General features: G+C 43.5%; 1 protein-coding gene across 4 annotated transcripts in view; it reads right to left on the bottom strand.

Moving 5' to 3' along the window:
• Positions 1–21,730, bottom strand: part of PLXNA1 (plexin A1) — a 298,287-nt gene that overhangs the window by 21,260 nt on the left and 255,297 nt on the right. For all 4 annotated transcript variants that reach the window (XM_035106479.3, XM_035106473.3, XM_035106478.3 and 1 more), the window contains exons 22-25: positions 20,160–20,416; positions 13,896–13,962; positions 740–886; positions 340–499 (exon numbers count right to left, since the gene is read on the bottom strand). In XM_035106479.3, the coding sequence (XP_034962370.3) occupies positions 340–499; positions 740–886; positions 13,896–13,962; positions 20,160–20,416 (631 nt within the window). The remainder of the gene's footprint in view (positions 1–339; positions 500–739; positions 887–13,895; positions 13,963–20,159; positions 20,417–21,730) is intronic.

Raw genomic sequence — 21,730 nt, 5'->3', positions numbered from 1 at the left:
GTTGATGGACTCTCTGTATCAGAGCCCAGCTTTGGGGAAAGTGGCAGTAGGGAAAAGGCTGTGGGGAGGAAAGTGGTTGGCAGCAGATGACACCTTAAAGACTAACAGATTTTATTTGGGTAGCATATACTTTCATGGACTAGAGACCTTTGTATATGATAAAGTCAATGCAAGCTGGTGCTCCAAATAAGTATGTTACTCTTTAAAGTTCCACAAGAACTTTTCCTGCAACAAGCTAACACAGCTACCTCTCTGCAAGTACAAATGCAGTATGAACTGGTTGTGTAAATCCACCCTTTAGTATACACTGACTGCACAGCAAACATCTCTGCAACTTACCCAGATCCATGTCCCCTGCCTTAGGTCTCTGTGAGTAAGGGACTCCTTTATACACAGCATCCAAAAGCTTCTCCTTCACTTGTGTGATGGTGTCACAGTTTAGAACCTTGACCGGGATCTCAGGAGCATTCTCATTCTCAGGGTTCACACAGTTCAGTGTCTATATGAGAGAAAAAGGTAAAATATATTTGCATGAGATTTGCCACATTGCCCTATGGTTGCATATTGGGGGAATGCAGAGGGAAGTGGGCAAGAGAATGAGAAGCCTTGGAAGCTTTACCCCCTTTTCCAGTCATTAGGTTGGAAATTTTGGGGAATGCAAAATTTTGCAGTGGAATTTCTTACGCCCCAATAACATCGACCCTGCTGATCAGATTCCTGAAAACCCACTTGCACTAACCAGCATTTTGTAGTCAATTTGTTGACGGATGAGCTTGTCTTCACTTAAGGAGTAGCGAGCCTCTCCAGTGATAGCATCAATGGGTCCCTTCTCCATCTGCTGTTTGATGGCACAGTAAAGCATGAACAGAGGTTCACCTGCACACTCCTAAAGAGAAGGAAGACAGGGCATTAGATACAACATCCCTTGCAATACCTAAAATAAGCTGCTGTTTCCAAATCAAACTTGCAATGGAGGCTGATTTTATTAAACACTACAGTGGTACCTTGCAAGACAAATGCCCTGCAAGACAATTTTTTCGCAAGACGAATGTGTCTTGCGATCTGATGGTGACTCGCAAGATGAATTCGTTTTGTGAAAAATTCATCTTGTGAATTGCTGTTTCCCCTAGGAATGCATTGAAATTTAATTAATGCGTTCCTATGGGCAAAAAAAAGAAATTTCAATGCATTCCTATGGGAAACCGCGATTCGCAAGACGAATTTTTCGCAAAACGAATTCACTCGTGGAACGAATTAAATTTGTCTTGCGAGGCACCACTGTACTTCCATGTAACAACAAAAACAACAAAAACAAAAACAATAGTTATTATTTGCTAGACCCAGGAGAACATGCTTCAAATACACAGAAATGACCAGTGTTGTAATAAAATCAAAGTTTTCAATGTCTGTATACTAATGCACAGAGCATGGGAAATAAACAAGATGAACTTGAGCTCTTGGTACAGCAAACTAAATATGACATAATAGGCATCACTGAAACCTGGTGGGATGAGTCTCATGACTGGAATGTAGTAATAGAGGGATACAATCTATTTAAGAGAAATAGACCAAACAGGAAAGGAGGAGGAGTAGCTTTATATGTTAGGGATATGTATACCTGTGAAGAGATCCAGGATTTAAAACTTCAAAGCCAAATTGAGAGTATCTGGGTCAAAATTAAGGGAGAGAAAAACAACAGTGATCTCATTGTGGGAGTTTACTATAGATCCCCAAGCCAAACTGAGGACACAGATGATGCCTTCCTGGAACAGATGGCCAAGCATTCCAAAGGAAGTGAGATAGTAGTAATGGGGGATTTCAACTATCCTGATATTTGTTGGATGTCAAACTCAGCCAAGAGCATAAGGTCGAACAGATTCCTCACTGGCCTTGCAGACAACTTCATTGTCCAGAAAGTGGGAGAAGCAACAAGAGGATCAGCCATTTTAGATCTGGTCCTAACCAATAGTGATGACTTGGTTGGTGGGGTAGAAGTGGCAGGATCATTAGGTGGGAGTGACCATGCTCTTCTGGAGTTTATTATCCAGCGGAAAGGAGCAACCAAGCATACTAAGGTCCAAATTCTAGACTTTAAGAAAGCCGACTTCAGAAAACTTAGGGAAACGCTGGGTGAAATCCCATGGACAGTAATACTAAAAGGGAAGGGAGTTCATGATGGTTGGGAGTTTGTTAAAAGGGAGATATTAAAAGCACAACTTCAGGCAATACCAATGAGACGGAAACATGGAAGGTGCCTAAAGAAGCCAGGCTGGCTATCTAAAGAACTCTTGACTGAGTTAAGATTTAAAAGGGATATGTACAAAAAATGGAAAAGGGGGGAAATCTCCAGAGAGGAATTCAAACATATAGCCAGCACGTGTAGAAACAAAGTCAGAAAAGCTAAAGCACAGAATGAACTCAGGCTCGCCAGAGAGGTTAAAAGCAACAAAAAGGGCTTTTATGGGTATGTCCGTAGCAAAAGGAAAAACAAGGAAACAGTGGGGTCACTCAGAGGAGAACATGGTGAAATGCAAACAGGGGACAGAGAAAGGGCAGAACTCCTCAATGCCTTCTTTGCCTCAGTCTTCTCCAAGAAAGAAAACAACGCCCGACCTGAAGAATATGGAGCAGATGATTCAGCAGGGGAAACACAGCCCAGAATAAGTAAGGAGGTAGTACAAGAATACTTGGCTAGTTTAGATGTATTCAAGTCTCCAGGGCCAGATGAACTACATCCAAGAGTATTAAAAGAACTGGCAGAGGTGATTTCAGAACCACTGGCAATAATCTTTGAAAATTCCTGGAGAACAGGCGAAGTTCCAGCAGACTGGAGGAGGGCAAATGTTGTCCCTATTTTCAAAAAGGGGAAAAGAGAGGACCCAAACAATTACCGCCCAGTCAGCCTGACATCAATACCAGGAAAGATTCTAGAGCAGATCATTAAGCAAACAGTCTGTGAGCACCTAGAAAGAAACTCTGTGATCACTAAAAGTCAGCATGGGTTCCTGAAAAATAAGTCATGTCAGACTAATCTGATCTCATTTTTTGACAGAATTACAAGCCTGGTAGATGAAGGTAACGCTGTGGATGTAGCCTATCTTGATTTCAGCAAGGCCTTTGACAAGGTGCCCCATGATATTCTTGTAAAGAAGCTGGTAAAATGTGGGCTAGACAATGCTACCATTCAGTGGATTTGTAGCTGGATTACTGACCGAACCCAAAGGGTGCTCATCAATGGCTCCTCCTCATCCTGGAGAGTAGTGACTAGTGGGGTGCCACAGGGTTCTGTCTTGGGCCCAGTCTTGTTCAACATCTTTATCAATGACTTGGATGATGGGCTTGAGGGAATCCTGAGCAAGTTTGCAGATGACACCAAGTTGGGAGGGGTGGCTAACACCCCAGAGGACAGGATCACACTTCAGAATGACCTTAACAGATTAGACAACTGGGCCAAAGCAAACAAGATGAATTTTAACAAGGAGAAATGTAAAGTACTACACTTGGGCAAAAAAAATGAAAGGCACAAATACAGGATGGGAGACACCTGGCTTGAGAGCAGTACATGTGAAAAGGATCTAGGAGTTTTGGTTGACCACAAACTTGACATGAGTCAGCAGTGTGATGCAGCAGCTAAAAAAGCCAATGCAATTCTGGGCTGCATCAATAGGAGTATAGCATCTAGATCAAGGGAAGTAATAGTACCACTGTATTCTGCTCTGGTCAGACCTCACCTGGAGTATTGTGTCCAGTTCTGGGCACCACAGTTCAAGAAGGATACTGATAAGCTGGAACGTGTCCAGAAGAGGGCAACCAAAATGGTCAAAGGCCTGGAAACGATGCCTTATGAGGAACGGCTTAGGGAGCTGGGTATGTTTAGCCTGGAGAAGAGAAGGTTAAGGGGTGATATGATAACCATGTTCAAATATATAAAAGGATGTCATATAAAGGAGGGAGAAAGGTTGTTTTCTGCTGCTCCAGAGAAGCGGACACGGAGCAACGGATTCAAACTACAAGAAAGAAAATTCCACCTAAACATTAGGAAGAACTTCCTGACAGTGAGAGCTGTTCGGCAGTGGAATTTGCTGCCAAGGAGTGTGGTGGAGTCTCCTTCTTTGGAGGTCTTTAAGCAGAGGCTTGACAGCCATCTGTCAGGAATGCTTTGATGGTGTTTCCTGCTTGGCAGGGGGTTGGACTGGATGGCCCTTGTGGTCTCTTCCAACTCTATGATTCTATGATTCTATGATTCTATGATTCTATGACCTCAGTCCTGCCACCTCTTTCCCAGCTGGCCACCATCAAAACAAATTCTACTTTGGTGCAAAGTGCATCTCCTCTCTCTGCCACCATATGCTGTTAGCATCTCGTTAGCATCTGCAGTAATTAAAGAGACAGCTGCTAACGAGCAAGAACAGGCATACATCATCCCTAGACCTACCGACAACACGCCTGTCTTTGAAATTATGTTTCATTTGCAAACTTGGCTTCATTAAGTCTGCTTGGGAAAGAGAGAGAGAGAGAGAAACCAATGTGGGTGCTATGCTGTTTATTAATAACTGTCTTGTCTCCTCATAATGCACAAGCCAAATGATGACCGTACATTTAACAGGCATGCGTAGCAATTACACTCCAGCATGGCAAGACTCTCCCATTTTTCCCTGCCCTCCTCCCTTTTCAGGTGAGGCCAGAAATTCAAGCCTCTTCCAAGGAGGGCTTTTTATTACTTATAAAAGCTAACTGCAAACCATTCAGGCACAAAAAAGCAACACAGATGGAGAATAAATTGAAGATGGCTCCTTGGTCGTATCTCGTTTATCTGTTGTGATCTCTCATCAGTGTTTTCTCCCACTTGCAGTCAGCTGAGGAGCCATGCATTACTTGAGAGCAAGGTGCCTGACCTGTTATCAGGGCTGTTTAAAGGCACTCTTGAGAGCAGTGGATTGCTTTTTACCTTTTGATCACCTCTGAAGACTAACCCTGTTTTAACGTTCTCACTCCTGAGAGGTTCTGCAGATACTCTGTGTCTCAAACAATGGACAACAGACAGAGAGGGCTTCGTGTTCTTTAAAACCTGGGGTAAGTATTAACTAGTTAATTACGTTTGGTAACTGCTCTTGAACTGTCTGACTCCCAGGTACAAAAGTGCAGTTGGGCAGGTTGCCATAATCATGCAATAGTAGAAGAACTTTCCATAAGAATTAGCGGGTTCAATATCTGTTTGCAAAGGGAAGTGGGAGGATTTGGCATGGATCTGCTAGAGAGCAGATTGTGGTTTCAAGCTAACAGTGATACACCCATTTAAAACAGGCCACTGAATCTGCTCTAGCAAAGCCAACATTGAGCTCAGTAGATCAACTTTATGCCAAATGATGTGTTAGCCAGCTCTTTCTTATTTACAGGAAGGCTACCACACATACTGACTCCAAGATAACCTGCTCTTTGCCACTTTTATTAAGACATCCAAATACAAAAGGACGAAATTACTTTTGCCTTCTCTTAAGGGAGGTACATGGGCAAATAGGGTTCACAAAGCATTTGGTTGGGTCCCTCACTGCACCAGGCCCATGCCAGACTTGCTGAGAGATCTGTAGGTGCAGTACGTGCTAGAGCAGGGGTCCCCAAACTAAGGCCCGGGGGCCGGATGCGGCCCAATTGCCTTCTAAATCCGGCCCGTGGATGGTCCGGGAATCAGCATGTTTTTACATGAGTAGAATGTGTCCTTTTATTTAAAATGCATCTCTGGGTTATTTGTGGGGCCTGCCTGATGCTTTTTCATGAATAGAATGTGTCCTTTTATTTAAAATGTATCTCTGGGTCATTTGTGGGCATAGGAATTCATTCATTTCCCCCCCCCAAAAAAATATAGTCCGGCACCCCACAAGGTCTGAGGGACAGTGGACCGGCCCCCTGCTGAAAAAGTTTGCTGACCCCTGTGCTAGAGGCATGAATGGTACCTGCCAGGGCCATAGAAGACCTTGAGCCCCAACCGCCCTTGTATGCTGATATCACTGGCAGGCACCAAGTTCTGATATGATGGGTTGGCTACATGGAAAAGGCAATTGAAATCCGGATGGATCCTACTGTAGAATAAATCAGCGAGTGTCTATTGGAGTAGAGGATAATTACATTCAGTCCACATTTTTAAACAGACCAACCTAATTCGCACCTCCTGGACTAATATACAGATTGGAATGCAATTATTATTCAGATGTTGCACATCTCTGTATTTTATGGCTCAAAATATGCACCAAAATGTGTAAAAAAAACTATTAATGGCATGTTTTAACATAAAACATGTTAAGAAATGCATAGTTTTGAGATAAAATACATATTTAAATAAGCTTTTTGTGATAAAATAAGTATTTCAATAATGTGTAAATATTAATTTTCATAGAGATTCTTTTAAAAACCACAGATTAATGTGGAAATAGGATGGAACAGACTTATAAACACATGCAAAGTCGAAGCAGACTGGAAATAAGATGGCTCCGTCCATCCTTGGTCTTCAGCACTTTGAATACTGTCTAAGACTGGCCAAAATCTCAAATCTCTCCCCCACCACACACATTTTGCTATGTGCTGTATTTGGTGACTTTCTGTACTGTAATGCAATGTGCTGTATGAGGGCCTGCCCTTGAATAAAGTCCAGAGGCTATAGTACAGAATGAGGCTACTAGGTTAGTAACTGGGGCAGTCAAATGAGACTATGTGCCACTAGTTCTGAAAGCACTTTACTGGCTGCCAATGAGCTACTGGCAAAATTGAAGGTGAACCAAGCTCATAGTGCCAGCATATGAAACCTAAATGACCCAAGGAACTAAAAGAGCACCTTCCCCATTATCAGCTATCTCAACCCCTATGAACAGCTAGTGAGGCCTTGTTGGCTGTGACTGGGAGAAGAGGGCCATGACCCATGGGCAGGGCCTTTTCAGTGGTGGCTCTGTTTGTGGAATGCCACGGTTAGGTGTGATTGTCTCTATCATTATTGACTTTCAGGGGGAGTTTGAAAACACTGCTGTTTACCCAGGCATTCAACAGCTGAAGGAGTGTTCCTGGCAACTGTGAAATCACTGGATGAGAATATGTTTTAAACTGTACAGTGGTACCTTGGGTTACAAACACCTCGGGTTACAAACTCCGCTAACCTGAAGTAGTACCTTGGGTTACAAACTTTGCTCCAGGATAAGAACGGAAATCGCGCGCCAGTGGCGTGGTGGCAGCAGGAGGCCCCATTAGCGAAAGCGCGTCTCAGGTTAAGAACGGTTTCAGGTTAAGAACGGACCTCCGGAATGAATTCAATTCGTAACCTAAGGTACCACTGTAGCTATTTTCAGAATGCTTTAAAAATGTTTTGTTGTGGATGTGGCTTGCTGCCATGGGTTCCTTTAGGAGGAAGGATGGGATAAACAAATAAGTATAAAATAGTAACCAAGCTCATAAAACCAGGCAAAGGTAACTCGGCATCTTTAGGCAAGGACTTATGTTAACACCACATGCTCCCCAACAGCCTTGGAGCAGGGATTATGTGCTGATCTGCAAAGATGAGAAGCACTTTAGCAGCTGACTGCAAGACACCAGCCAGCACCTACCACATAGCTCTAACAACCTCTTTGTGCAAGGAGACGATGCTTTTCCTGGGCTCATCATAAGTCTGCGCTCAATCTTTTAAAAAGAACATAGACCAAAACACACTTTTATGCAACAGGACAGTGACTGCACAGTCAGTATGGGATGAGCTTTTAGAATTCACGGCTCTGAGCCCAGTTCCTAGAAGGAATGCAACTGAGGCAAAACCAAACATTTGAGCATAAAATACAAAATGAAACATGAAGAAAGCCACCGATAACTTGCCGAGATGGCTCCCCCAAACCCTGGAAGTATGGCAATTCCAGCACATAGCCCAGCCTTCCTCAATTTAGCCTGGTGCCTTCCAAATGTTTTGGAGTGAAATTCCCATCAGCCCTGCCAGTTTGTATAATCCAAAACATCAAGAGGGTACCAGAATGAGGAAAGCTAACCTAGGATTCTATCCAATGTAAAACCTACTCAGAGTAGGCACATTAAAAGTAATGGTTGTTAGTAACTTAGATAGAGTAGACCTATCAAAATGAATCTATTTCATTTCAACTATTTGTATACTGCTTAATCACAACCATCTCTAAGCAGCATACAAGAAACCCAACGCAGTACGCTTCAAGGCCGACTAGGGATTTCAACCCTGGTTCTCCCAGTCCAACACTGTAACCACTACACTGAACTCTTACTGAAAACACCACAATCTCTGCTAGAGATGTTTCCAGGTCCTCTGACCCTATATCATTTTAACTGGAGATTCCAGAGCTTGAACCGTGGGGCCTTCTGCATGCTCTACCACTGATCAGTTGGTCCTCTATGACACAAATGCAGGGCTGAGATCTCACAAATAAGCTGAAGAATCTAGAGGCCTGCTCTGCTCTTTACATATTGTATGTAAATGCTTCCATTACCTTTGCACCACTGACAACTCAGCACTGTTTCCAGGAGTCCTCCTATCTACAGCTTTCCCTGGCCAATATTAAGTAGGCACAGTGGCTGTAGACCCCAGCACCTGTGAAAAGCAGAAGGGCCAACAGACCAAATGCTCTTGAGAAGAGCACCTCTTTTAACCTTCAACGGATTAAGAGAAGCTGCAGGATGCAGAGTAAAGTGTAAACATTGGCATTTGCATGTGAGTGCCTGCGTTTGTGGAGAGAAAGTCTGAAGCAGCATGAGCCAAACTATCTAACGCTCACAGTGTCTTATTGATGAGATTTAGCTCATCAGGCACCTAATATTGTGCATTTTTCAATGCTCCTCTTTATCTGCTTCGCTCTCCCATTCCCTGGGATGGCTCATTAGGAGGCTGATGAATGGCGCTCGAGGCCTCAACAAAAGCACCACTGCCCGGGCCTGCCGATTCCACGATGCCTGCCTGTCCCTACCTCTGCCACAAACGACACCCTGGGCAGCCAGGGAGGAGGAAGCGGGGAGAGGACAGAGAGAGAAGGGAGAAGAGCAGCACATTGATCTCAGCTTTCAGTGGTGCTGAATCAATATATCATTTCCCTCACAGATGATTGGCAGGGTTTCTTTTCATTCCTTTAAGGGCCTTGTGCTGTTGCTGTGTAGCTGTCACAAGAGGCTACATCCTTGCATGCTACACCTATTGTGAGTGTTCATCTCATGAAGGGCTCAGGCTGGAGATAAGGTAAGCGCTGAGCTATGGGAGAGCAGAGCTCGGCTCTATATAGCAGCAAGAGTTGCATCCTAATTGTTAGCCCCCCTGCCCATACTGGAAGGTGCTGCTTTGAGTCGAGCTACTTCTGCAATGGAGAGGCAGAGCTTCTGGTGTCACTAGGTCTTCAAGAGAGTTCTGAGTCGAAGGATGGCAGTGCCACATCCTCTGACTGAAGAGACACTGGTCCCCACAAGCTTGTTGGGTCGCAGCACTTCTGAACTGGCCACATATGCTCTCCCACTTCTGATTTGGAGTCCTTAGCTCCACCACCTCTTCTGGTCCCTGACATACCCATGGGAATAACTCATGCCTATCTGAGGACATATGGGCCAACCGGCAAGTGTACAAACATAAGCCAAATCTAGGGGGCATCCTTAGTGCTGGAAATCAGAGGTGCTCCTACAAACTCTTCCCTACAGGAAAGGCAGTAAATATGAGATACCACCATTCTTTCTTTCCTTTGTTCTGGTCATCAACAGCTCATTTTGACCCAACAACACAAACTCATGCCCCAGCCGCAGAGGCATTCCCTTGCCAGGTCCTTCTCCAAAGACACATTTTCACAAAAATTCACCAACAGCTACACACCAAAAAATGCAAGTACGTTCACCTGCTGGATTTGCATGTGCTTTTGCTACAGTGTGACACAGTGTGAGGTGGGACCATATATTTCCCTTATGGCAAAGTGCTTGTGGGGAAGCCTATTTCAAGTATCTCAACTACTGGTACTTCTCATTTCACAACCACCTGCAATCCTCATTCCTTTAAAGCTACTCAGAGAAATGATATTCTAGACATCAGCTAATGGGAGCAGTCTCTTGCTGCTGGTTACATACATTGCTCTTTTGTACTGAGGAGACTGGAACACAGAGCAGGATAAAGATAGGTGGCTACAACCATGGTGCACTTGGCTCAAATGACAATGGCTTGTATGAGATGTAATGGTTGAAGAACTCTAAGAACAAAGTCTGAACACAATGAACTAAACTACAAATTTACATCATAGTCAGCAATAGCATGTCTATAGGGAATGCACCCTTCTATTGTCTAGGGAAATTCTCGTTCTCATTCTCCTTCATATACTCTCAAACTAAAACTTGCCATATGGTGAGTTTTTGACCAGTCTGTTTTTATCTTTTGTGTGTGTTTATTTAAAAAAAGCCTGGCTTACTGCCACTCCAAACAAAATAAAAACCAGCAAGGTTTCCTTCTCACATATTGTCAGAGCTATCTTTTTTTGCAGTAAGTTTTTATTGAAGAATTTTGACCTGTAGAATACAAGCAACAGAACACACAAGCACAAAACAACAAAGCAAGCAAGCAAGCAAGCAAGCAGCAAGGGAGATTAAAAGAACAAAATGGGTCACAGTTTCTTATATATCTTGAGTAAAGGTGCCGAGGGGAGGAAGAGAAGGCTAAGAGAAAGGTGAGGCAATGGCCTGAGGTCATTGTTATATCGAGTCTTTCCAGAAGATCATCTGGGTAGCCGATGGGAGGAGTTCCTCCACTGAATCGTTTATAAATGAGAGGAAGGGAAATCGGATTACAGCAAAAGCATCATGCTTTGCCTGGTCCATACTCAAGACAATTCACATGAGTAAACTTTTCTGATAAAACTATTTACCACATGCGCTGGTACCATGATTCAAGCATAAAATCAGGCCTTTTCCATCGCTCCAATAGCCATGCAAGTAGCTGTCAGACGGGAAGTCAAAATGTCTCTATGGAGCAGCCTTGGGCTGGTAAATGGGCAGCAAGAGCAAGTACAGGAGATTTAGGGGGAGTTTGCTTAGTTGGATAGCTGATGAAATATTTTGTCCCCAAATCAATTGGGGCAAAGCCACTACATGTGTACTCTGATCTGTGCTGTGAAAGAACGCTGCCCTGAGACTGTAGAGCCCATTTCTCTGAATGCAGTGAATCTAGGGGCAGCGGGGATCAATGTTCAAATGCATCCAGGCACCATACTTTCCAAAAGCTTAAGCATATAAAACAACATTGACTATAGGTCTGTGGGTGTGTTATCATTAGAACTCAGTATACATTGACTCACTAATGACCATCTGCAATGGCAACAGTTCTGGTAGGCTGGATTCCTTTCGATGCTTTGTACCTTTCAGAGATGTGGGAAGAGGAAAGGAGAATGTTGCATGGAAAGGAACTCCAGCAACAGATGTGATCCTGCTCCTCTTCCTCAAGGCAGCTTGGTAACTAACCTGCAGCACAGATTTATATACTTGTGATTGCATGCACCCCAGTAGGGAGGAATGGAAAGAGCCAGCCCATTGGATTTGGGTGGTGACAAATGGCGCTGCCAAATTCCAGCAGCATGAAGTCAACCCTTCCTTTTTCCAACTTGGAATGTAATTTATTTATTTCAAGAGCTCAGTGCACAGGGATATTTTTGAAGGAGGGGTGTTTTGTGTATGTGTGTCTGTGCGTTTGTGTTTTTAAAGCACCAGATGGGCTCCTGTTGTCTACATGGAGCCTTCTCTTGGTCATGACTATATAGGAACTCTACATTTAAGACTAAGGCTACATCTGCACCATACATTTAAAGCAATAGCACTTTAACAGTCATGGCTTCCCCCAAAGAATCCTGGGTAGTGCCGTTTATTAAAGATGCTGAGAACTGAGATCCCCCCTGTTCCCCTTGCAGAGCTATAATTCCCAGAGATCCCTGGTTGATTGTTAAGTTCTGTGAAGGGAACAGGGGTCTCCTAAAAACTCTAGAATATAAATTCAAGAATTATTATCTTTATTGTACTGTCACAGACCCAGTAAATATACTAATATACGAGGTTGCCTGAGTCCAGTCATTGGTCCATCTATCTCAGAACTGTCTGACCAGCAGCAGCTCCTCAGGGTTTCAGACAGGGCTTCTTCTCAGTCATACCTGGAGATGCTGGGAATTGAACACAGGACCTTTTCTCATGCAAAGCATGATCCACAAACCTTCCTTAAAGAGTGGGCTATTGCAGAACTTTGAGGCTTCTGCAGAAGAGCTGCAAAAATAAAATAAAGAAGCTCCTGGCTACAGAATCCCTTGGAGTGTAGAGTTGGAAAGGAGCCAAACCCCATACCAAGCTTCAGGCAGTCTCTACAGCTGTGAGTCTGTGGCAGAGGCAGCAGTATATTAGGAATGGGTTCCTTCCATTTCTAGCCTTTCTCCCAACAAACTCATGTATTCCATGACTTCACCACCTGAGCTCTCCTAAATTATTCCCTCACCTGGCCCCTGCCAAATCCCAAAGTCATGCAAGAGCTGTAGCTAGAATTATGTAAACATTGTAGCCCATAGGATCCAACTTAATGCAATGGCGATTAGACAGTACACTGAAACAAGGATATACAGCTGGGTTTTAAGAAAAAATGTTTAAACAGCAACAAAGCACTCTTCTCCTTATATCCTTGCAAAGTGATATATGCTCTACAGTAGCGATATATGTTTATAGATATGGGACTTCCCTAGACAAAGGCAAAGAGCGAAGTGCATGTAAGCGATAACATAAATCACCTCTCAGTGGCCGATCACTTGCAGTCTCTGCATAGCTCTCAACTTGCTTGGAAACAATTCAAGCTTTCTTTATCTTAATGAGGGATGGTATCCCACAAAAAACAGCTCTGTGCCACAATGACTTGCTGAGTGAAAGTCTGGCATGATCCCAGTGAAGCATCACTTTTGACTGACAAACAGGTCTATGTAACACTTCTGGAGTGTGGGTAAACTACAGCTCCCCTGACACATGGGCCATAGCAGTGCCAAGCAATGGCAGCCATAATTCATCCATGGTGCAGCAGCTCGTAGCTCGGGGCTAGGAAGGGCCTGCAGGTTTTACCCCCACGGAATCTGTTTGTGCCTACTTATTTTTCTCCAGCAGACAAAACCGAAGGAAGAAATGTGCTACATACTAATGAGCTGTAATGGGTGGGGAAGGAACCTTGCCCCAACTTAATGCAGCTGCAGCAGCAGCCATGTCACCTCCACTGAGATCCTGGGAAATGATTCAATGCCACATCAATTCTGGTTTAACAATGACAATTGCCTCCCCCCTCTTCCATGTAGTTTGTTCAATGGTTTATGCCAGGCATCCCAAAACTTCAGCCCTCCAGATGTTTTGGACTACAATTCCCATCTTCCCCGACTACTGGTCCTGTTAGCTAGGGATCATGGGAGTTGTAGGCCAAAAACATCTGCAGTTTGGGCTGCAGTTTGGGGGTGCCTGGTTTGCGCTGTTCCATCATCCTTCAGCAGTTCTCTCCTCATTCAGTCCCTCCCTCTATTGGCACCTCCCTAAAAAGAATAACCCACCTCTGCACCAAACTGATTTATCGTGAAGGGGGGAAAGGGTTGGGGTATCAGGAAAATGAGTGGAACTGTGCATCAGAGTGACTTCTAAACTTATCCAAGTTCTCTAAATGTTATCTAGAAGTTCATGTGGTGATAGCAAAGAATAGGAAGACTGGTAACAATTGTTAGCTTAGTTCTTCTGAAAATTGGGTTATACCAAATGTGGAACCAACCCTCTCAAACCTTGGTGTTCCCGATTCCCAAGGCACAAGCAATGGTTCTTACAAATCAAGCACCCAAATCTTTTCCCCAGCCTCATTCTATGTGGTTAACAAGATGCTCCACTCTTACCTTTAAGAACTTGTACAGAAGGAACGTGAACCAATTTGTCAGCATTTTTTCAGCCACCGACTCAGTCCTGTAGGGGAGGTAGGGAGTAAGTGTGAGAACAGGAAAAATCAGAGGCCTCTGATCTTTTATCAAAGTCTCAGATCCTTTTGCTTTTTCTCTTAAAGGCTTTAAAGGTCAAACCATGAAAGGCAGGAACCTCAAAGCAAAGAGGAAGGTAGCCAGAACACTGGGGGGGGGGGTTGCCATGACAAAATCTAAAGATAGTCCTGGCAACAGCCAATCCTACTTTGCCCCCACAGAGCTCATTAGAGTAAAACCTGGACTCCTGCTGGCCACAGCAATAAAAATAAAGCTAAAGAAAGAGAGTTGACCCAACCTCCATCAGCTAATCTCCAGAGACTGCTCCCCAGAATCATCTTCTGGCCCTTGCTCCGCATTTCTAAGGAGTTCAAGGATCTGTCTCTCCACTGAGTTTAATGGAATTCACAAAGCTTCCCAGTTAACATTTTGTAGGAGAGCAATAGCTGGGAAAGGCAAGAAAACTCTGAACTATTTTGAAATACTTTTGTATATCAGTGAATAATCTTAGTTGGAAAGTACTGTACTCTGTAACAGCCATACATAACTGAACATAGAATCACAGAACTGTAGTGTTGGAAGGGATCCCAAAGGTGATCTACTCCAACCCCCTGCCCTGAAATGCAAGAATCTCAGCTAAAGCATCCATGACAGAGCTCACACTGACCAACTCCAAAACCAGGTGGTAGACACTGCCTCCCCTTAAAAAGGAAATCCAAATACATGTTGTTGTTTAGTCGTTTAGTCGTGTCCGACTCTTCGTGACCCCATGGACCATAGCACGCCAGGCACTCCTGTCTTGCACTGCCTCCCGCAGTTTGGTCAAACTCATGTTCTTAGCTTCGAGAACACTGTCCAACCATCTCATCCTCTGTCGTCCCCTTCTCCTAGTGCCCTCAATCTTTCCCAACATCAGGGTCTTTTCCAAGGATTCTTCTCTTCTCATAGTCTTTCCAAAATTGGGGGCGGGGAGCAACTGACCCAGTTCACTCCCCACAAAGGAAGACAGCCTCCAGAAGCTTAAATGATGCTTCAGACAATGCTGCCAAGCATCATTTCAATCTCTGGTCTGGTCTAGTAATGAGCTGATTTGCCTCTTGTCATTGATTATACCCCCATTGAAACATTAATGTGGGTTTTGTTTGTTTTCTTGCAATAGGTTGTGGAGGGGATGTCTACAACCAATTTCAGCTTAGACTCACATGAATGAGTCTAGAATAGGTTGCAATTTTTTTCAAACAGGGTTTTTGTTTTATTTTTTGTATGTCTAAGCTGCAATTCAAATGCCTGTCCCATCCACAGCAGTCATGGGTTTCTATTACAGCAAAATATGGGAGAGCAATTTATATAAATCCCACTGTATGTGAGAGACTGTGATCAATGAAAAGCTTCTTCCTCCTCTTTAGTACTGTGAGAAAGGTGGGATAAAAAGAGCCCAAATTTTATCTGCATCTGAGAGGCTTGGTTTTATTGCACTTGTTTCTCACTTATCATTTCTAGCACACCATTAATACTTGACTGGACAGAGATATGCTAAGAAAAAAGTCTCAGTTCCCTCCATCTGAGTGTGGGGCCATGTTAAACAGATCAATGTAGTGACATCAGGAGGATCCACAGCAGTGTATAATGATATACTGACATTTAATGGAAAACCTAAAACTCTAGCGATTCTTGGGTTTGCCAAGTTCCCAATGTCTGCATCAGTTGGAGAAACTGCTGAATATAACAAAAAATGAATTATTCATATGTCAATATATCAGTGGATCCTCATTAAGGTTTTGTAAAGAAACAGGGCATCATACTAGCTTCCCATTGATGTGCTATTATATACTGACAATATAAGATTTGGATTTTATATTTATACATACTACTCCAGAGTGCGGATGCTTAGTAATTGCATTTAACTGCAAGTGAACCTTCTTGCATTTCCAGAATGTATATTCTCATTATATGATCATTGTGTTGCTTTTTGTCCATGACTAAATACATTGTCATCTAGGAAGGAAGGGTTCCAGTCTAAAGCACATCACATGGCAAACTGGGGGACGGCAGGAAGGAAGTTTCAATATATTTTCCTATGCACATCTGCTCCCCACCCCTCACACACAGCCAAAGTATTTCAAAGCAGAAGGAGCCCAGAATGAGGAGATCAAGGCCAAGGCCAAAGGGAGAGCTGGGAAAAAGATACAACTGAAACCGTAGACAGTTGTAGGCAGACAGAGAGAGCTGCTGATGGAGGCTCAGGGCTTAATCACTAGAGACCTGAGCAGATTAGTATACAGAAAGGGCTGTAAGAATTGAGTCTGTGTAGACTGCCTTCACTGTTCATCAGCTCATACCAATGAAAACATCACTCTGTTACAAAAATTAAGATTCACCTTAACATACTTATCAAACAATATTTAAAACTATGCACATTTCTTCCTTAAAATGGAGAAAAAATATGCAGGTGGCTCTGATTGAAATTCTTTATTTATGCCTTTTTGGCTGCTCCATCTATTAATCATCAGATCAGTTATTTCATATTCAAATGCTCACAAAAGTACAAGTGACGCTAATGACCTCAAGAAGGAAACTGCCTCCTCACTGCTATAAGGGAGCAGAAGGGAGGGGCTGAGGGGTGTTATTGAAAATAGCAAAACCAAAACAATCAAAATCCCACCAAAAGCTGCACAGATTTTGAGTGGAATTCCCATGAAACAATGGGAGAATCAGGCAGGATGGAAGAGTTAATTACTGCAGATTGCTTTTAGAGAAACCACCTTGCCTGTTGTTGCTGCAGTCTAAAAAAAAGGTAAAGGGACCCCTGACAGTTAAGTCCAGTTGCGAACGACTCTGGGGTTGCGCCGCTCATCTCCCTTTACTGGCCAAGGGAGCTGACATTTGTCCGCTCCGCAGACAGTTTTCCGGGTCATGTGGCCAGCATGACTAAGCCGCTTCTGGTGCAAAGGAACACCGACACGAGAGCAGCGCATGGAAACGTGATTTACCTTCCTGCTGGAGCAGTACCTATTTATCTACTTGCAGTTTTTGGCGTGCTTTTGAACTGCTAGGTTGGCAGGAGCTGGGACCGAGCAACGGGAGCTCACCGTTGAGCAGGGATTCGAACCACCGACCTTCTGATTGGCAAGCCCAAGAGGCTCAGTGGTTTAGATCACAGCGCCACCCGTGTCCCTAAAATTTATTTTTTCTTATTTCTCACGTAGTCGGCTCAAATATAATTCCTGCCAATTTTCACCTTCTGCTTTGATTAAATGGGGAGTTTCCCTCCCTGACTTTGTTTTCCTAGAAGAGCAGATCAGTGCTTGCAAGAGGAAGCACATCATCATTGCCCATAAACCTTCTCTTTCACTTTCTCATAAAATCTGAGGCTAAATGCAGTCCATTGCCCAGTTAATCTCCTCCTGCTGCAGCCTGACTTCGGCAGCAGGCTGTGTTCTGGTTGATGGATGAAACAGTGTGTGGGTCTGGCTTATGTTCTGAAAGTGGCAACCCTATAGGAACAAGTGTGCTGTGATTGTTAAAGTATTGAACTAGGATCCAGGAGACCTAAATTCAAATTCCTGCTCAGTTCACTGTGCATTTGAAAACTCCCCCCATTTTTAGATAGTTTTCGCTATATCTACCACGACTGTACTCGCAATAAGAGCTAATTCACACACTATATTCTCTTAAGTCACCATCCTTTGGCTCCTGAGCTCATTCACCTAACAAGGGTATTACAGACCCTCTCGGTTTTACACTGCACGTGGCAGTTCTGTTTGCCAGAGGTACACCAACACGACATGTAAAGCACATTTTCAAACATGCAGGAATATGCAGTGGGGAGATGCTGGCAAAGGAACTCATCTCAGGCACATGTTCATTGCCTGCATACAGATATGCATCTTCCCTTCATGTGCTAATGGTGTCTAGTGCAAAAACAAGTATATACACAGAATGTGCAACTGCTGCGTAAAGTGTGAATTGGACCTAATCCTAGGCTGATCACTCTGAAAGGATAATCATTTGTGTCTTTGGCGCCACACTGTTCCAAATGGCCCATGATCAGATAAGGAATCTTAAATATATTTTCTTAATGTGCTGTTATTCTAAATACTGGCTTTCATTAGGAACAACTTTTCAAGGACTGGATTGCTAAAGTCAAAGAAGGGGAAGCACAGCGACAGACACCGTGGTGTATGTTTAATAATTGCACTGGTTCTGCAGCTGGTGTTTCTTTCAATATTCATTGGCCTGTGATACAGGAGACCTATCTAGCTACCATTTAAAAATTGATGGAGCAGAGCAGATGCAGAGTGGAACTGGAACACTGCCCCTGGCTCACACTCTTCCCTCACCTGTCTCGAGGCTCTTTGCTTAAGAAAATCTGCTGGGCTCTGACATTAACCATCCCAACAATCACCTGGGAGGAGTGGTGTGGATCTGCCTTGAAGAAACAATTGGAAAATAATGACAAGGGAAGGTAGAGCCCAATGCAAAAGTGAATAGGAAGAGAACACCTCTCTCTTGGACCCATGAGCAAAGAAGCCTGCTCCTGGTGCCATCCATTCAAAACATCAGATAGTGTTTAAGGGACAACAGGAGAAAGCCCACAGTCATTTTTTGATGCAGGGTGAAAGAGTTTGCTATTAACAACCTCAGGACCATCCAGGAGCATTTACAATATTTGTAAAATGCAGGGTTTGTAGGACAGACTGCTGGTTGAGATGCAAGAATACAGGTATGACCTGCCGCAGTCGGCAGCCAAGGATGCAAGGATACCGCCGGTGAGAGTGGAAGTAATGCAGGGTGCAGTGAGAAGTGGCAAAAATCTACATTAAACCTTCAGTGATAAGTAGTTTTAATTAACTAAACAGCTGCCATTTCTAGCACTCCGATTTTAAAATGATGCCAGCTCTCACAGTGAGGCTGTTCTTAAGCTAAAACACAGAAATAGGACATCTACTGAGTTCTGAAAAAAACAAATTCTCCCTACTATGCATCTAATTCCAAGGCAGGAGGCTGTTCCCCCCAATGGTTTGATTATCTGACTCACAAAATAAGGCTGTGTAGAATAAATATTTAAAGGCAAAGACCCACCTCTGGTTTCTAAGCTCTTATCATGTGTTGCCCACATACCCTCATGCCCATCTCTGAAACCTTAAGGGCTTCAATTTTCTTATTTTTTTAAAGACAGAAGGGAGAGGGGGAAGATTCTTGGGTTATTGAATTTTCCACCCAATAACCATTTCTTTCCTTGCAAGGTCTGAGCACAGAATCGTAAAATTTGCATAGACCTGTTTACAGAGTAAGATCCAAACTACTTTATCACTGACTCCCTTATCAAATTATTTGCAAGCTCCTTGGCACGGGCAAGGCACTTATCTTCCTCTGTCCACTGCACTCCTCTAAGCTGCGTTGCAGCAAAAAATAATGACTATTTCTTTGCCACATGACACAGGAGTAATATGACGAGTTCAAGAAATTTAAAATACTTGTAGTCTACAGTAGAGGTAGGCTTGTTGAATCTACTTTTGTCCCCCCCCCCTCCAGAACCTCAATATCTACCAGCCAGGGCCAGATGCAAAAGACATACATAAGAATGAAAGAACAGGGTGCCTCTGAGCCATGGAATTTTCTATTACAGTAGTAGCAGAATTGTACTGAGTTCAGTTTTTTTCCACATAAAAGTCCACTTCTGCTTAATTTCAATTCATTTCAGCAACTAAATTTAGGTGGGAAAATTCATTTTGTTGCTGCTACTGTTAAAAAACCAGGAGTGAGAAATCCATGTTGATGTACCGCATCTCACTCAGAGATCTAGCATGAGGTCTTCCTTCTGCCCACCCTGGTCTATAGAACAACATCTCATGAGAGCCTGTGAGTGCTCATCATCCTACATCATCTTTTGCCAACTTGCTTCTCCTAAATGTTTTGGATGACCACTCCCATCAGCCCCAACAAGCATGGCTAGGCCTGAGGGGATTTGTCGAAACATGTGAAAGGTACAAGGGTGGCAAAGACTATCTTACATTATATTAGAATATAATATGTAAAGGGTGAAGTATGAAAGGGGGAAGTCTGTGAGTTATTCACATTTCTGCGCTCTCCCTCCCTGCCCCCGTCAAGTTCTGTTTAACACCAAAGCTTGCCTCAGCAAAAACTCACAAAGACACTTTAACATGTTCCAAGAGAAATACTCACCTCCTCAAGAGCAGTTTTGGGTGGTTCTTGCTCTCCAAGTTCTTTTCGATCAAGTCTGAGAGAAGCTGCTTGAGCACCCCAGTGGCATACTCCATCTCGCCCTGCAGCGCTGTCATGATTAAAGAGGCCACGTTGCCCCGATCCCTCATGGAGAAGCTGCGCTGTGCCTCCAAAGTGCGAATGAAGGTCAACAGGAAGTGCTTTTTGTTCAAGAGCTGTCCAAAGAGGGTCAAAGACTTCTCCACATTTGCCTGGACCTGAGGGAGGGAAAACTTCATTAGATTCAGGTCCAGAGGATTATCTTAAAGAGTTCCTTTGACTCGGTATTTCAAAAGGCCACGCACAGGGACCTAAGGGCCACGAATACTTAGCAAAACAGATAAAGCCCGCTCTCCCGACAGTCAGTGGACTTTAGCAACAACCAGGAAAATTCACTTTCAAAGTGAGAACTGTCTTCTCTGTCCTCCCACATTCTAATTATTGAGAATTGCCGTTTGGGGAGAGTTTCTTTCCAGCCACCATCATTTAGTGATGATTTAGAGGATAAAGCAAGAACGTGCAAGTCCTTTCAAAAGTCTGTTGCATCCCGTATCCATCCTGTGCACCGTACAACTGCTTTGACCAATAATCTCTCCACTCTGGATGCTTCCAAAGCAATGGGGTTGTCCCCCATTCCACCTTGCCATATAAAAGTCATTCTTTGGCTTCTGCACTCTGTGGATCTAATGTCAAACACGTACATATCAACCAATTTTCAACTGACTTGCCTCAAATATATATATGATACTTTAATTTTCTCCCTTTTACAGTGCTTGCAAAGCCTACTATATAAGATTCTCTTGAATCTGTGCACAGGTGAATACATAGAGACTATCTCCATAGGGGGATGAGTATATATAATACATACTCTTTTCCATCCTTTGCACACACAAGTCTCATTTTCTGCTTTCATGAAAAGAAACATAGAATTCAGTTGGGCATCCTTTTTTTCCCCATAAGAAAAGTTGCCAAAATGCTGGGCTTGGCTGGAGAGTAACAGCCAAATTCTTCCTGGATAGATCTGAGTGTACCAAGCTGTCCCCACAGGAAATTCTGATCTTTTGCACTTTCTGCATATGGTCTTAAATGTTACCGTCTGTCCCTGAGATTAGTGATACCATTTGAAGCATGCCTGGTTTTGTTTTGAGTGGCGTTTTTAAAAAATAAATAAATCAGGAAAGGACATTTCCTCCTCTCCCACATATATTCTGCTCCTGCGAATGCGGAGTTGTTCTCAGATTTTGGTGTTCAGAGCACCCCTACATCCCAAAGTGGATCTCAGTGCCTCCCTGGGCCATAAAGCAGATAATTAATGACTAAATCTGATCAGAGCATCTGGTCTTCAGAGATTGCTTACGTGCTTCAGTGCCCCATAGGAAACAAGTAACTCTCTTTCTTGGTTAGTAATAGCCTCTTGAATCTTCATCTATAGATCCCCCCATAAAGAAGTCCATGGCAAAACTAAAATGGACCCTTGTCTAAAGTCAGATTGTTAGCTTCTCTGGGCAGAGACTTCTCCTTTGCTTATGTCA

The sequence above is a fragment of the Zootoca vivipara genome, chromosome 2 (genome assembly GCF_965207765.1).
Source record: "Zootoca vivipara chromosome 2, rZooViv2.hap1.1, whole genome shotgun sequence".
Lineage (NCBI taxonomy): Eukaryota > Metazoa > Chordata > Lepidosauria > Squamata > Lacertidae > Zootoca > Zootoca vivipara.
This window is presented reverse-complemented; position numbering and strand designations above follow the sequence as displayed.